The sequence below is a fragment of the Opisthocomus hoazin genome, chromosome 23, assembly GCF_030867145.1.
Source record: "Opisthocomus hoazin isolate bOpiHoa1 chromosome 23, bOpiHoa1.hap1, whole genome shotgun sequence".
NCBI lineage: Eukaryota > Metazoa > Chordata > Aves > Opisthocomiformes > Opisthocomidae > Opisthocomus > Opisthocomus hoazin.
Genome location: NC_134436.1, coordinates 6,509,052 through 6,526,695, shown reverse-complemented (window position 1 = coordinate 6,526,695; position 17,644 = coordinate 6,509,052). Strand labels below are relative to the sequence as shown.

The window sequence follows — 17,644 nt, the reverse complement described above, 5'->3', positions numbered from 1 at the left end:
GTAGGGTAGGGCAGGGCAGGGCGGGCGGAGCGGGGGAGGCCGCTGGGACCTGGCCTGGCCGTGCGGGCCCGCGACGGGGCTGTCGTGGGGGCCGGGAGCTCGGGGAGGGAGGTCCTGAGGGGCGGGGGGAGCCCTCGGGGCGCTGTGGGGCGAGCGGACCAGGGGACCGTGAGGCGCGGCGCTGCCCGGGGAGCTGCGGGCGGCGCTGAGGCGGGTGGGGGCTGGCGGACTCCGCCGGAGCGCTCAACCCGAGGTCGCGGTCCCGGGCGGGCTGCTGTCGGGCGGGGGGTCGGTGCGCGGGCCCCGCTGTGGAAGTTGGAGCGGTGCCGTCGCGGTGTGCGGGGCGGCGGCGGGCGGCTGGTCGCGCTTCCCGCCCCGTCAGCGAGCGCCCGCCCGGCTCGGGGCTGCTCCGGCCCGGCGTGAGGCCGCGGCAGCCGCACCCGCTCTCTGCCCCGGGAACCGGAGGCGGCCCCTGGCCCCGGGCGAGCGGCATCCGCCGGCCCCGCGGCTCCGACGAGGGAGGGCGGGAGCGGGGCGGCGGGAGCAGCGTGGCGGGCGCTGCCCAGGTGCTCGGCGTTCCCCGGACCCCGCCGCGCTGCCGCCGGAGCGGTGGCAGCGTTAGAGAGGCCATTTTAGGCGTTTATTTAAATACTTGGGTACCAGGCGTGCTGCGTGAAAGGCCCACTGAGCCATCTTTTGTTATCACCTCATGGCTTTTTTTCCTTTTTTTTTTTTTTTTCCTTTCTCTAAACTGCAGCCATACCCATCCTGTTGCTCCGCCGCCTGGAGCCGGTGGAACTTTCTCAGTAGAACGTTTTCAGTCAGAAGAACGCTGGTTACAATCACAGTGTCTGTGGGAATTTGTCCGTGTCAGCACAACTTTGTTCGGGAACCCACCTGGTTGCGTGCCAGCTCGCTGGGCGCCCTGGCTGCCTGCCCGGGGGTGCTGCGGGGCCGGGCCCCCGCCGCTTCTGGCCCTCGGCTCTGCCACGGGCTGCCAGGAGAGCTGCCAGGGACCTCGAGAGCTGCAGAGGGGGCTCCAGAAGGACCTGGAGAATTTTGGTTAGCTTGTTCTGGAATATCACGGAAGTGCGACAAGCAGGGGAAAAAAAACCCCCACTGTATCTGACGTTTTTCATTGGGGTGCGAATCAATTTCTTGGAAAAACACTGCTTTGTGATCGAAATTGCCGCTCTTGCTAGAGATCTGCTCTGCTCCTGGCTCACTTAAAGCAGCCAGCGTCTGACTGCTAGGTCCTGTTCACTGCTGCGGTTGGTGTTTTGGCAGGAATCGCCGTTCAGCTGTTGATAAGGGTTTCAGTGAAGTATCTGAAGGCATCACTTTTACGTGGTTTGTCTCACAGTAAAAATGGGATTGTGACGTTCTTCTGTTTTCTTGAAGAAAAAATGTCTCTAATATAGAAAGTGCTAGTTTTTGACTTCTTGTTGGCTTCTCCAAGTATTTTTTTTCTTGATTAAGTTGAATAATACCTCTGTTACTCAGCTGAGTTACCATCATACGCAAGATGGTTGTATTTGCTGAATTCAGGTTATTTTTTGATTTCACTGTTTGAATTAAGGAGAATCAGCGTGTTTCCTCCATGCTATACATAAAATACAACCCAGAGAACATCTAACAAGTTCTTTGTCAGTCTGAGAATTCTGAGCAATTCTTGGCCATACTTCAAGCCTACCAATGAGAAACTTTGTTACAACCTTGTCCTGAGACAAAACCTGTCCAGATAAAGCATTTCAAAGTGCTGAAAGTCATCGATCTCAATATCCGATAAACCAGCTTTCTTTTGAAATCATTATCTTGTTTGTATTCAGGCTTGCTTAACAGATTTATGGTGGGTTTCCCTCGTTCTCCTTCAGAGGTTTGCTATTTTAATGCCAGTTAGCATACAGATGATTTAGACCTTGGTGATTGGGCTGATATCCCAGTTTTATTCTGGACTTTATCAAACTTGTTGCCAAGTTTGTCCAGACTTGAAAGTCAGATTTTGGATCAAATCATTATTTGATTGAAGGTCTTTAACTTTTGCTCGTTATGACATGATAAGCTGGTTCATGCTTCTCAGATTATAAAGGAATGATTCCATTATGGAAAGATGTGTTGTAATTTATATCTGAAGACTCTAGGCTAGATGTCCTTATTCCCATGGTTTACCCCAGTTATGTGGGTTTTGTGTTGTATTGTATTTTCCCGAAAGTGTACGCTTGCATTTTATGAGTTAATTTTCACTTTAATTGGCGTGGATCTTGCTTTGTTTAAAAATACATTACTGGGATTGTTACCTGTTCGTTATCTTCCCTCCACTCTCTCTGAACATGAGTGGGGAGGGGAATCAAAAACAACAGATGTCTCTGTTGAGCTCAGTCTTTGAGATGTTTGATCTGTTCATTCCAGAAGCAGATGTGCTATTTCTTAAAATTTCTCCAAAGGAACAAGTACATGGCTACTTTTCAACTGAAAATCAGAGACCCTTAAAATGTCATTATGACTGAAATTCACAAGAAGCAGATCGAAGCCAGGAACTCCGTATGCACAAGAACAAAATTGGGAAAAAGACCATGGTTTGGTGTGGCTTTTTTTTTATGATAAGAAGTGTGTCTTTAGGAAATGACATGCTTTGATTGACAAAAACCAAGAAGTACTTTGGTTGCCAAAGGCACTATTACTGTCGTAGATTTTTAAAAGGCATTTGAGCCTACAGTAAAAGTGATGCTAGATTGTGCTAAACCAAATCTTTTCTTTCAAGTACAAACCGTCTTTTAGGAAGGGCTCACGAACCGGATTTTGACTCAAACTTTTAAATAAGACCGGTCAAATATTGCGTGTTCTCTTTTGCTCTTCTTTCTAGGCCACAGTCAAGTTATGAAATATTCACTGGGTACCTTCTGGTGACGTGGCTGGTTCTTGATGAGAGTTCCATGGGCTGTGGGAACCTAGTGGATCTAAAACTTCTGTTTGTGTAATGTTTTCGAAACGTGCTCAAAGGGTTCATCTCTCCTGTGAGTCAGGGACTAGTAGATATAAATTGTATCCCTCACATAGGAGAAAGAGATTCCCCCATCACCACCACCTTCTGTACCAAAGAGAGCTGTTTCAGCTTCTGAGTGGAGAAGACTTTCATCTCTTCTGTTGCTACTATAGCTTCTGAGTTGTCCCATCTTTCACTGATATTTGCATCAACAGTTACAGGCAATGCTATTTTTTTCCAGGTGTGGTAATTTGATGAGTAATTACAGCTTTTAAAGTGAAATTTGCTGGAAGTTTTCCAAGTAGCATAGCTTGAACTGTTCACTGTTCTTTGTCTTTTCATCTCTCTCTGGAAAAGCGATGGACCTCCCATCTGAAGACTCAGAAAAACAGATGGGTTAAACCGTATTAAAAAAACACTTCAGTAGCTGAGAGAATAAGAAATGGCAACTTAATTTTCAGAGTTATTTTTGGCTGCTTGTCACAGCCTCCTGTTTTCTTGTAATTTGAATGTAAATGAACTGGAAGGCTTAAGATAGTTAACAGTTCATGTTATTGATATGATATTTAGGTTTATAATCTCTTACAGAAATCTTACGGTTGCAAATGGTTGAAAAGTCTTCATGGAAGTTTCAATTGTGTTCTTTCCTAACAGAGTCTGGCAGAACTAGAAGTACTATGCAACCACCTATACGAAGGAACTGATCTAGCACAGCGAGTGCAAGCTGAGAAGGTACTCTTGGAGCTTATTGATAGCCCAGAATGTCTCAGCCAATGCCAGCTTCTATTAGAACAAGGAACGGTAAATATCTGAAAGATGTGTTATCCATAAATGTAATCATGCTCATGGAAGCTCGCGTAGATTTCTTAGTCGTGGGTCAGTCCCATGTCAGTACAATAAAGGCAAAATGCTTTTTCCTTTATCTGTACGTAATTCTGTGTCTTAAATGATTCTAAATTTTTTTTCATTTGGAGGTGGTCTTGGTAGAAGTGACAGTACCTTGCATTAGAGATGTCAGGGACAAAAAGGGAAAGCATTTTAGCTTTCAGAAGGGTTGTGAGCAGGGGTTGTGTCATCTGTAGAGCAGTGCTGGGACTCAGTGTGGTATAACCTGATGTTAGAACATCGCCTTGTTCTTGTTTCTACTATTAGCTACAATGAAAAAAAATTGGACTAAAAAAAAATCCTTAAACTGAGTTAGTTTAAAGCATTCTGTTATCATTACTAGGTTTCTTTTTTGGTGTTAATTTCATGGTTAACTTTAGATAAAATGATAGCGGAGTTGATTCTGGTTTGACAGTCCAAGCTGAGTCCAGTACAACTCTTTCTGTGTTTTTCAAATCATTCAGAAAGATTGAGAAAGAAAAAGAGGAAACACACTTGAAAATATCTTTAATTCAGGACTAGACCCGTGGTAATCATCTCATGGCTCTAAATTATCAAGTGATTTAAAAAAAGATTTCAAAACCAAAGAACTCCACTGAATAGTGAAATTACTTCTAGGTGAATGGTTTCTGTTAGAAGGGATGATATTTTTAGGTCTGCACTATTTTATTAGTGTTTTGTAATTTATGTGTATTTACAATAAAACAAAGATATTACTAAAACACATCTTTGGTACACTTAACAAACATAACCAAAACCTGATAACCAGTCTGGTTTATTGATAATTTGTCAGGTTTTGACTTATTATCACTGCCTTTAATTAGCCTAATTTTGAATAATATCTTTTGATGTGTTTTTGTAGACGTCCTATGCTCAGCTTCTAGCAGCAACGTGCCTGTCTAAGCTTGTAAGCAGGGCATCTCCATTACCTATTGAGCAAAGGATTGACATTCGTAAGTAACGTTTGTGGTTAAAATTTCATTGTATTAGTTGGGTCTGAAACTTCATGTTAGCACAGTAACTGTTCAGCAGATAGTCTGTTTTTTCTCTAGTTCTGTCAATTTACCGAGCCTGTTCTGCAGAAGGTAGTCATTGTGAGAGACTGAACATAAAGGTGGTTGTGAGTTCTTCCGTCATTTCTGTGCAATTAGCTCACAAATAACATTTCTTAGTTTCAAAATTTAAGTAAATAAATATGTGAGCTCAGATTACTTCATATTTAAAGAAGAATACTCATTTTTCAAGACAGACTTTGTGTTTATCCACAAGATGCTAAAGAGATTTAGTTCATGTTTGTAAAGGACGAAAGTTGAAGATACGCTCATACACCCACCAGTTGCTTACATGTAACGTTGCTCCTGATCAGCTATGAACACGTGTAAAAGTCTTGCCAGGGCAGGTTCTTACTTGCAGTATTGCGATCCTACAAAATTTTCCTTACTCTTTAGGATCTGTGTTAAAGTCATTGCTATATCCTAAGGTTAGGTCTTTAATAGTGAAAGACTTCGCACGAGGAGCGTATGATTCAATTTGTTTTTTTAGAAAATCTGCACTATTTTGTCAGTTCTGTGGATAGTAGTACTCTGAAATGTATGGCTGAGAATCCCCACCTCTTCTGATAAGAAGATTTCAATGTTCTTTTAGGTAAAAAAAAACTTTAATAGACTTTATACATTTCAACAGCTTTTGGAACAGATTAACTTCCTTCTAGTTAGAGAGGAATTTCTGCAGCTGCAATGTGCATTACCCGAAGGGATGTTCTAGACTGAATTGAGAACATTCGGTAGGGATGCTTGTCTGAAAAACACTTGTGTATCTTGAGTTGGCTGTGACAGCTACTGTTACACAGTGAAATAATCAGTGCCCACTATACAGGACTGTAATGAAAAATTGCTTTGTTTTACCTGCCAGTGTTCTCTGAATTCACTAACCACTGTCGTATGTGTCCTAGAATAATGATCACGTATATAATGTGCATTGTGTTACTAAATGTTTAGCTGTATTGAATGATGTAATGTAACTTACAGTTATTGTACTAATCATAAGAATATATTTTTTAAAAAAAAATCCATGCCTTAATTTTCTATTACAACCATTTAATTCATTCTCTTTACAGAAGACTTGTGTTGCTGATTTTAAAATGCTTCTTTACAGGAAATTACATTCTGAACTATGTAGCATCTCAACCCAAACTGGCTCCTTTTGTCATCCAAGCTCTTGTTCAAGTCATTGCTAAAATTACAAAATTAGGATGGTTTGAGGTACTAAAAGATCAGCTCATCTTCAGAGACATTATTGCTGATGTAAAAAAATTTTTGCAGGTAGGAAACAGTTGTTTACTTCTGCCATTTTTTTCCTGTTTGGACCTCTTCATTTTTGGTTTTTGGCATGTTAAGTCACGTAGTTGTTATACATGTGGGTGGAAAAAGTGTGAAGAGCATTGCTTAAAACAGAAGGTCGCTGTACAGTGAAGAACCAGGGCGGGTTTGATACTTGTGCAAGTTTGTGGGTTTTGATGCCTCACAGTATTCATAGCGCTGTTGTGTTTTTTTGATGGTTTTCTTTTCCCAAAGCACTTTTTTGTACTGTGGTTATAAAACATCAGCCCCTGTTGTCAAGCTATGCTATTTAATGTCTTAATTATTTTCACCTGATGTGGAGATACATTTCTGATAGTGCTAGCTCCAGTTACCTGGTTAGAAACGCTGGTACTGCGCCATCTGAAGAGTTCGACTGTCACATGTTCTACAGCGTGAGTCTGATTGTGATTCTTGTAATAATGACTGCGGAAGTTGTGCCGAACTGTTCGGCACTAGATCTAATTCAAATGTATTTTTTCAAGTGCCTGTCATGGAGGGTTGATCAAAAAGATGCCTGTGTAAGCTATTTGTTGAAACGTTCGCTGTTACGGTCTTCACAGAATCGCTTTTCTGTATAAGCAATGGGACTTCACCTGCACTGTAATTTTTAGCAGAAATCACTAGAGAACCCTGCTCCTGAGGAAAGCTTGTGTAAAGATAGAATAGTGGTACACAAAATTGCAAGACACTATATATTTGTTATGTGGTTACAGTCCTTGTTTGCCCCATTCCTTTTTCACTTTATGAGAAATTGGTGATTCATATTTGTGTGCATGGGTACTTAGATACCTGCATATATGTACATTCTCTCTCTATACATGTAAAGAGGAGTGAAAGAAAAAAAAAATACATTCTGTTTCTCCTAGGATTATGGTGTACGATATAGGGAGATAGATAATATGTTTAGAGTGTTTTTATAACTTTACCTATATTAGCATATGTGTTGAAATCTAATGTACCACAAAACTTATGGATTCTAGGTAGGAATATGGGGAAGTCTGGGAGGAAAGTTCACACTAGGTGACACAGGAATGTTCTTGTTGTAGATTTCTTTCCACTTTATTTCCTGTTCCCCCACTGCATTGGTCACCGTTACAAAGAAGTGAGTTACAGGATAGAGAGGTGATCTTGGTACATAGTATTTGAAAATTGGAAGTAATTTCTCCTAATGTCAGAGTGCAGTCATTCGCTATGGACTGTTCACTATGCAAATTTACATGCCAAATGTAGAGTAAGTACTTTAGACGCGGTGGCTAAAGATACAGGATATACAGCACCTTCTGGGAAGTAAATTTGGAGAAGGTGGTTGGATGTCATGGGTTATTCGCCAGACTTGGTTATCTCATACATTGAACATGTATATGAGGGTTCTTAAAATTTTTTTCTGGGAGGTGGCTAATCTGCCCTGAAAGGTAATATAGGTTAGTCTTTCTGAGCATCTATGTGAATGTAAAGCCTAGTACTTATTTTGAGATAAACAAATCTGAAAATTTCAGCTATTTTGAGATTTACTTCCAAAATGATCCGTTATGCGTGTATGTCTTTGTGATCCTGGCAACTCAGCAAGAAAATAGGAAGCTAACAGTTTATGTTTCTTGCCAGGGAGTTTCTCATATGTTTTTCAGTCTTACTATGTTTCTAATACTGTTCAAGTTAATGTACTTTTTGAGTTACATTGGGAATGTCTAATAAAAGATAAGTTGCAATATTCTGTTTATTAAAAACAAACTCAAGTATACTTCTCCACCATTTTGCAATTATTTTTATGAATGTACTGTAATTGGATTTTGCATTTATTATTAAAATGATTGCAGTGTGACTCTTGAGTGTGTAGCTCATTAAAAATAGAGATTTAAATACAAAATTTAGCTTCTTAAGAGATTTCTTTAGTTAAATTAAGAATTCCTGTAGAAAAGAAAATTAAACCATAGATCTACTAGTAAATTAAATTTTAGATAAAAATTGAAAAAATAATCCCTAAACAATACTAATATGTATTATAATTAGCATATGGTAGTTTCAAATACATATGCAGTAGCATTCCAGATTGATGTTTGTCTAGTATGAATTTGAGTGTGATTTAATATAGAAATATAGAAAAAGGGGTTAGCAGCTAGATCTGCAGTTCTGTTCCCAGCTCCCTTATAATTCACCACACAGCTTTTCACACCTATGAGAAGAGGGAGGTTGCTTTTTCCATTTTTGCAGGTTTGTGTGATTGAAGGAGCATTCCTATAGACTGTTTTAAGAACTTGAAACATAAAACAAAGTTGTGTTGATATTACAGTATAGGATGTTTAGTCTTACTGACTGCGGATGGGGCAACAGTAGAAATTTTGCCTGAGAGTTCTCTGAAATTTTCACTTCTGATTTGCTCTGGTGCAAGCCATAATACAAACTAGATGACAGTGAAAAGTTAGGCCCCTTGGTAGGCAGCTGGATTCTTCATTAGCTGAACTTTGGGTGTTCTTCAGAGTTGTGAAAATGAGTGTGGTTGTGACAAATATAAAAAAAATTTTGACAAGGCTGACCTTGCTTTTTGGACACCAGGGGAGCTGAGGCTGCAAACTGCAGCTGTGAAAGTAGATGCAGAGATCTGCCCCCAACTCAATGGCAGGGCCTGATTGCAGTTGATTTTAATTGGTTTTAACAAAGCAGATTTAATTTTTCTGTAAATGCTTTGTAGTAGCTCAGTGAAGACAGCTAAGTTTTATTAATTAAATGCCAAATTCTGCATTGTATGAGTTTCAAAATGTTCCAAAGAACTTAAATACTGATGATCAGATTGCACCCTCAGGTGCAAATACTTAACACCTACTGCCTCATCTTTAGACACAAGTTCTCAGAGATGGAATGTATCATTCAGTTCAAATCAATGCATTGTATGCTACTGTGGAGGGAAGAGAATTAGATTTTTTTTGATAGATAGCATTTCAAAACTATTTTTCTTTTCCAAGAGTGCTCTGTGATCTTTTTCATCAGTGCACAGCTTAATTTTTTTTAATGGTTTGAATTTCATGCAGCTTGCCTTACAAGTTCTAGAATACTGAACAGACCTTTGAGAAATGAGTAATAGTGAATTTCTAGATTGCAGTTACCTAAAGTCTGTTTTCAGACAGGTTTTTGTTACCATACAATTCTTAAAATTTATGATGAGGGTTTTTTTCAGAGCTCATTAGGGAGTTTGAAGTTCTAGTAATGTTAATAGGATTTGGCATGAAAGCCTTCTAAACAGCCTGGGATATCTCAGCCTAAAAATTCCTCCAGTCTAGAAATGTTGGAAAATATTAAATAACATCTGATTTTAGAAATGCTGGAAGATACTGAATGCAAGCTGTGATGTTTGAGCAATTCTTTGTTTTTTTCGTAGGGCACTGTGGACCATTGTATAATAGGAGTAATGATTCTCTCAGAACTGACTCAGGAAATGAATCTAGTAAGCATGTTTGGGTTTTTTCCTTCTGCAAGGGATGTGTGTATTGCTGATAAAGCAGTGTGTTGAAAGTTTCTGCCCTGCATAAAAATGACTGGAGAAACATTTCTTAGACATGAAGGGATTAACATACCTTCCTCCTCCTGCCAAAATACATGGAGACAAGAAATTGTTAGTGCAGGGACTCTGCCTGTGCCAGATGTATACCATATGCGATACGGGGTAAAGTTTCTCTCGTCATAGTCACTAGAACTAGTAAAGCAAAGTGAATGATCAACTTTTTCAATTGTATTTCTGCTAATGATTTTCTCTTGCCTACACCTTAACCTGAGGAAGTACCTCAGACCTTTCCATCCAGAAAAAGAGACAACTTTAAAGGGAAAAAAGGACGTGCTTCAGGAAGCTGTCAAGATACATATTTAGTGCTGGAACATAATTTTCCTTTCTAGTGTCAAATAATTAATCTGCCAGATACACCTATCATCTAGGAGCATTGTTTATTATGTCCTAACTTTTCTTAGGTTGATTATTCAAGACCTTCGGCAAAACATCGCAAAATAGCTACCTCATTCCGTGACACCTCTCTAAAGGACATACTGATGCTTGCGTGCTCTCTTTTGAAGGAGGTGAGGCTTTTTATAATTTCACCTACATTGTTAACATCATAATTGTCCCAGTTTGAGTCCTTAATATCTTCTGAGTTGGTGAATTCTGTACTTAAATGGGTTACGTGGCACCCAGTTAAGCTCAAGTGACCAAGAAACGTTCAAAGACAAAACTTCTGATCTTCCGTCCTCCATGTCTCTCTTGCTCTCTCAATCTGTCTCTCTGTGCCATCTCTGTCTATATCTCGCCGTAAAGGATGAACTATCTAAATTTATTTTTTGATGTTTTTCTTAATTTAATTGTATCTCAGTTTTGCTGGGCCTACCATCTCAGTATTTGCTAAAGAATTATTTATTAGACTAGGAGCAACCAAGAAGAAAGACAAATTCTGTGTCTTCTCAGTGGTCAAATCTGGCCAAGGTGTTTTTCTCCCTCATTAGTTCCGTTATCCTCTGTGTAACATTCTGGGGTAATTCAGGCTGCAGCCTCTCAAGAGCCTTGACAGGAGGCGGTGAAGAACAATGTGCTGTAAGCTAGGTGTCATGGGACCAGGTAGGCTGCACTGAGATCAGAGCCAGAATTTGCACTTTCCATTTTGTGCTGACCGAGGCCTGCTGTAGCAGTGGAAGTGGCACCATGAGGGACCATTCTACTTCTCTTAAGCTCCAGCAGCTCTTTGCTTTTGAGAGCAGTGTATTTTTCAAATGTTGCCTGATGTCTGTCCTTTGACTTGTTTGGAGTGCTGGTTTATTCAATTTTTCTGAAAACCAAATGAATTAGTTGTTGAAATTTAGACACAGCCATTTAAGCAAAGAGTTTAAACACAGATGCCATCACAGTGGGTCAGTAGATAATGGTAGGGATCTTTTTGGCTAAAGGTGTAATTCTCAAGGTTGAGGTATATGATTGAGGTACTGCTGTAAAAACTAAACTATGTTAGCTTAAATTTCTTTCACAGTGTTTTTAGTATTAACTAGCATGTTCTATCTCACGTTTGCGAGAAGTTTAAATGGTGCATGTGGTCAGCTACCAGTGCTCAGGTGACAGGCAGTATATTTTTTTTAATACATAGAGCAATTAAATAATGTGTAAGCTAATGTACACAGGATGTTTTACATCAGTGTTGGGATTGCATATTGATGAAGAAATCATATAAAATTTAAAAGAAGAATTGGATGTTTTCGGAAGAATCTTCTTACGTATAGAAAACCCGCACTACACATCAAAACAGTGAATGCATTTGTGAGAACCTGTATCCTGCGGCAGCTTTCTTCAAGTTCTAGCTTTCTTCAAGTTCGGCTGCTCTGCAGGTACTTTTTTAGTCTGTCATATGTTGAAAGGTTTGTCTGAGTGACATCGCACACATTTCCAGACAGAAATACAAGAAAATTGTAACAAGTATCTTTATAATGCCAGCTTTAGTATAGGAAGCTGGTTTTAGAAATATTTCAGTGTCTATAATACACTGAAAAATACACTTAACTAACAGATACGGAATCACTAAGATAATGTGAAGAGCATAAAAGTTACAGAGCGGATTGGTAGCAAAAGAGGTTATGTTTATACAAGACATACAGAAATTCACTGTTGATTTCAAAGCCAAATTTATAATTTAGTGTCAATTCTAATGTGGTGCATATCAGTTATTATCAAGTTCATGAGGCAGCTAAGGACAGACAGTTGATTTTAATTGCTATTATTTGAATTTAAAAACTTTTTGTTAATAAACTTGAGATGTGACTGACTCTAAATAAGGAGCAGATGAATTGAAGTTGTATTTGCATGCATTTTATTATTTTTCTAGACAAAATTATGTCAGTTTTCTTTTTAATGTTCACAGACTGCATCAGTGACTAATGAATCTGAGGTTTGTTTTCAGTGCCTTTGCATTGTCTGTGCAATCTTGAGGTAGTAATATCTTTAAGATGAAATGTTACTTAAATTATTATGATTGCAAAAGGGGATCAATAAAAATGTGTTCTTACTCACAGTATGTGGAGTATAGACTTCCCAGTCCCAATGGTTTGTTTTGCTTACGAAGTACCTTTCTATTCTGACACTGCAGTGGTACAAAGCAGAAGATGCACTGACAGCTATATTTGTAGGGGTGTTGTAAATGGCTACATTCAGTTTACAGACTGTTCATTTCATTGTTTTTTAGTGCCAGGGTTTTCTAGGCTTACCATCGGAAGAGTCTTTGAGTATGCATACTGGGAAACGCATAGCAGCCTGCACATCAAACTGAAAAAAAACCAATTCTTGCCATATTTTTTACCCATAGGATGCATATGATGCATACTCCATGCTGGTCTGGAGTAACTGAAAGAGAAAAACATCAAAGCTTAGAGTTTAATTTTTGCAGTGAACGTTAGCACTGTTATAACAGTCAGTATCAGTGACATGCTGAGTTCTACCCATAAGTATTTTATGCAAAAGGATTATTTCACCAGGCTTTTAAAAATTATTTGGAAGTCTGGGAGCTTTAGCTTGACATGGAGGATGTGTCTGCGGTGGTAATAATGATTTTCCCCTTGCCTTTAAGGAAAGACTGTACGTTTTATTGTTGAAGGCTTTATTTTTCTCTCAGTATGTGTTCTCCTGCTCTGAACTTTGCAGTTTTATATCCAAACGTTTTCCTTTTCAAAATTGTTTTTAAAGCATGTTCTGTGTAGGTGACCTAACAAGATTTCTTTTCTCCATAGCTCTTGGCAAAACCTGTAACCCTTCAGGACCAACAGCAACAAAGTCTAGCAATGCAACTTTTGAAGCTTGTACTAAGCTGTCTTAACTTTGATTTCATTGGAAATTCAGCTGATGAATCTGCAGATGACCTGTGCACTGTACAGATTCCAACAAGCTGGAGAACAAGTAAGCAAGGATCATAGCTGTTAATATGCTGAAGTCTGTACTCAGTGGATTGTGTAATTTGTTTTTTCACAATACTTGCTAATATATAAATAATTTTGAATGTGGAATGGAGTTTTTTGCTGGTGAGTTATTTGTAAACCTCTTCTGCTATTTCTCCCACACTTTCCCTATTGTTATTTTTACAGACACAAATAACAGCTGTGGTCTATAGCATAGATATTCACACTAAATAAAATTATTATAATTAGACACTAAATACTGTTCTCATCCCTGGCGTGTGAACACCTTGAAGTACAGCATTTGTAGCACGCCTGTTTTCTTTTGTCTTCCTGGTGAGAAAACTGTGTGAGTGTTTTTTTTCAGTGTTCTTGTTTGATCTAGTATATGAGCTTGTTAATGAAGGCAGCAGAAGGGTGGCGTCTTGGTTCTTAGACACTAGAGGTTTGACTTCCTGGGTTTGTACAGTGCAGATGGCAGTCTAGTATAAATATGTCCAAGCTAGCTTTAATGAAATTATCTTGGGTAACGGGCGCAGTTTAGCACTAGCAGCATGGAGCTCCTTGTAGGCTAATTTATCCTGCTTCTTGGCGAAATAAAAGAGCCTGATTGGAAGTCTGTTACATCTAGCTGAAGCAGCTACACAGTTTCCCATACCCAAGGTAGGAGGTTTAAATCTGGTTTACCTGTATAGCATGACACTCTGTAGTGTTTGATATTCCTCCTTATTTCAACGATACGGTTCTTCATCAATTTCCATGCGTAACTCCATTCCTTCTCTGCTGATGTACAGTAGCCCCTGATCACAGTGTGAGGGATGAAGAGCAATAATATATGGCAAGCAGGGGAATGCTGACAAAAAGCTGAATTTGGGCAAGCGACTGTAATTTCACAAGACCCCCTAGGAAGGAGAAGGGGATAGGTTTTCCCAAGATTTTAGTATAGATACCTTAAATTGTCCATGGAGGGATCTCCCTTTAGTCATTAAACACGAGTCCCTAAGGAAATTAACCTTTGTTATGTGACACTTTATTTTACATGTCTTCCTATAAAATACTGGCAACTTTGAAATGTTGCTTAATTTCTGGGATTACTTAATTATGAGTTAGTGGTGATCTTTTTCTACCTCGTTGTTACCCCTTCATATAATAGGATGGTACTGTAATTCATGTGATCTGATTCCACAGTGAATTGGTAACTCAGTGTTTAAAGTATTATTTTCTGTTTATCGGTCTGTGGAACTTCTGTTAAAAACTTGCCTTTGTTTAAATACAGACTCCACTAATCCTTGGTATCTGGACCCTGTCTTGTCATAGTGTGCTACTGTAGTAACCTGAAGGACTCTGTTTACCTACATTTATTACAGAACAGCATTCTGTAAGCAACTGACAAAGTGTTGCATCATTGGCAGTTTGAGGGAGGTGTTCTTTATCAGCTATAGGATAGATTAAATGTGATAAAAAGGGAAGAATGCTTTGTTTAATATTGTACAATGAACTAATTAATGCATCTATTCATAGTTTATTCTCAGCTACAGTAATATCTCTCTCTTCTTGTTTTTGTTAAAAAGATGATGATTCTGTTAAAGATACTTAATTATTGCTCGTACAGAGTGATAAAACCAACTTATCTTTTTCCGTAGTCTTCCTGGAGCCAGAGACCTTGGACCTGTTTTTTGATTTGTATCATTCCCTTCCACCAATGCTGTCTCAGCTAGTAAGTGACATGTAGTGATTTACACTCTAGTAATTACGGATAATAGTCTTTTTACATCTATACTTTGTCCAAAAGACCCTGTTTTATGCTGTGCATTAGCTTGTTATGAGTCCCCTGGCTCAGTGCCCAGTCACGATGTCTTTTCTTTGAACTTAAGTCCCAGTTTTCATTTCTGAATCTGAAAGCATTCAAACCATTCCTCCCCCAATTCAGCACTGCTCAACCACGAAGAAAACATCCACCCAATTATTTTGATGAAGTCAGACGCTGTTGTAAAAGGGAATTTTAAAACTGAACCGTGTTTGTGTTCGATGATCATATAGACATTGCTGCAAAAAAATCTTCAGCCACAGAATGTACTACAGACATCAGTAGGTTGGATTGCTCCAAACAGTAAGAGTTGATTATTCTGAAAGTTTAAATTCTTTTAATCTTACTGATATTTTTTTATTATTATTCAGGCACTTTCTTGTTTAGTTCAGTTTGCTTCTACAAGGAGATCTTTATTCAGCAATCCAGAACGTGCCAAATATCTTGGTAATCTAATCAAAGGAGTGAAACAAATACTTGAAAATCCACAGGTATCTTTTTATTTTTTATTTATTTGAAATGTTAAAACAACTGTAGGTTTGTTTCCTCCAATTAGTCCTCATTAATTTACTGAATCTGTCAAAAGCACTTCCAGCCAGACATCTGTTTGCTTTGATTTTCTGTACAAAACAAAGCGAAACTCCTATGCAAATACAATTGTCACCCAATTAGTAATAGTGCTCATAAAATTTCTATAAGATTAAGCTGTTAACTTTTAAAAATTTTCTTCTTCAAATTTAGGGTTTATCCGATCCGGGTAATTACCATGAATTCTGTCGGTTTTTGGCTCGGCTAAAGACAAACTATCAACTAGGAGAGCTTGTAATGGTGAAAGATTACCCAGAAGTCATTCAACTTATAGCAAATTTTACTATTACTAGCCTACAGGTAAGAATATATACAGAAGTGTTCTTTTTTTCTTTGGTTCTTGAATGACAGGGAGTATTGATCCTGGTTCGCTGTGTTGGTGTTTTTTGAGGAGGTGGTGAGGCTCGTCTTTACGTAAAAATATATTTTGTCAGTGATGTAACTCAGATTTCTAAATGCTTCAGAACTGGTTCCCACTCTTCCTATGAAGTTTTGTGATGGGAGAAGATTTAAAGAACAAAATGACAGATGAACTAGGAGATGGATGTTAATCCTCCAGCCTTAGTCCTCACCCTCAAAAAAAAAAAAAAATTCAACAAACTAAACCATTCATCCAACCCTAAAACTTACACCTGTGCTCCTGTGTAAACTTTGAAATGCCTACACTGATGAGGTTCCTGAGTTCTGCTTTTATGCGTGTGTGTATATATATATGTATGTATGTATGTATGTACACACACAGTTGCCTATATGCTGAGCCCAAAGTTCCCATCTGAGCTGAATTCAGAAGCTACGTGGAATAATGTATAAATTTTTGAGGGACCCACATCTATATGAGAAGGGCACATATCATAGGATCAAGATTCTCACAGTGTGCAAAATTTTACAGACTTATTTTTGAAACACATCAAGATAAAGGTGTGCACACTGTTTGAGTAATACTGCAATTGTTCTTCTAGGATTTCTTTCAATGCCTTTCTCTGGTCTTCAGAGTAACACCTGAAGATAGAGACCTTTAGGAGAAGATTTTTGACCTTTGAATTGCTGAGTTGCCACTGGCAGCTCCATAAGCTTTGAAGAGAAAAGAAAGTTGAGATGCATTTCTGGTCGTTACATTTCCTCTCGGGTGGCTCTAGACAGTTTTCTACTAATCATTTAGGATTTTTGAATGGCCCTTTTACAGCACTTCAATCTCACAGTGCACTGTGTAACAACCTGGGCCTAGCTCTCAGTTTTGATTCATGGATTTCACTTGAAGGAGGTGAGAGTGCCTACAAACAATTCTGGATCTGCTCTATAATGTGTGCCGTAGTGTGCTTCAGTTCTGACTGGGTCCTTCAGTAGTTACGCGAATTAATAAGACTACTTAAGATAAAAGCATCATGTTTTGCAGCTAAAATTTCACACTGGGATGCTTTAACAGAAGTATGTTTTGTTTTCTTATAGCACTGGGAGTTCGCTCCAAATAGTGTTCATTATTTGCTAACTCTGTGGCAAAGAATGGTAGCATCTGTACCTTTCGTGAAAACGGCAGAACCCCACCTCTTAGATACGTATGCACCTGAGATAACAAAAGCTTATATTACTTCTAGACTGGAATGTGTTCCTGTAGTTATAAGGTAAACTTGTAATTGCAACTTTAAAACTGTAATATAGAATGTATAATTTTCTGATTTGTTGGCATATTATATTTTGGATATGTTTAAAATCTATGTACCCTCTTTCTGGTTACCATGGCGATTTCTTTAGGTTATCTTAATTGGCTGACATCATTTTAACTCCTGCTTATTAAATCTAAGCCAAAATCAAACGTAAATTCTAATTGTTTATCTTCTCACAGGCTTGTGTGTTTCGAAAAAAAGCCTGTGTGTCCCCCCCCTTTTTTAAAAGACTATCTAAATTAACTATATTGTTCAGCTGTGACAAGTTTTCTTGATGAGTCAGTTTCTAGGGCTGTGGAGGGTAGAGTGATGGGGAAAAGCAGAATGAACCCCCCACACAAGAAAGGGTGAGACCTAACAGAACGAGCTGAAGTGGCAAAATTGAAATGGGCTAATTTAAAATTTCGTAGTTCCAATCTTCTTTTTAATAGTTTAAGTAAATGACCTTACAGTCCAC

The 17,644-nt window shown here is 38.9% G+C and overlaps 1 protein-coding gene across 3 annotated transcripts in view; it reads left to right on the top strand.

Annotated features, from left to right (window-relative positions):
• RANBP17 (RAN binding protein 17) overlaps positions 1-17,644 on the top strand; it is a 161,164-nt gene that overhangs the window by 104 nt on the left and 143,416 nt on the right. Inside the window, exons 2-12 of one of the 3 annotated variants that reach the window (XM_075441994.1) lie at positions 758-847; positions 3,638-3,784; positions 4,731-4,821; positions 6,023-6,189; positions 9,599-9,664; positions 10,183-10,287; positions 12,970-13,135; positions 14,775-14,848; positions 15,310-15,429; positions 15,680-15,826; positions 16,973-17,145. In XM_075441994.1, coding sequence (XP_075298109.1) covers positions 758-847; positions 3,638-3,784; positions 4,731-4,821; positions 6,023-6,189; positions 9,599-9,664; positions 10,183-10,287; positions 12,970-13,135; positions 14,775-14,848; positions 15,310-15,429; positions 15,680-15,826; positions 16,973-17,145 — 1,346 coding nt within the window. Of the gene's footprint in view, positions 1-757; positions 1,850-3,637; positions 3,785-4,730; positions 4,822-6,022; positions 6,190-9,598; positions 9,665-10,182; positions 10,288-12,969; positions 13,136-14,774; positions 14,849-15,309; positions 15,430-15,679; positions 15,827-16,972; positions 17,146-17,644 lie in introns of those variants that run through there. The other 2 variants (XM_075441996.1, XM_075441995.1) reach the window with 2 other exon arrangements.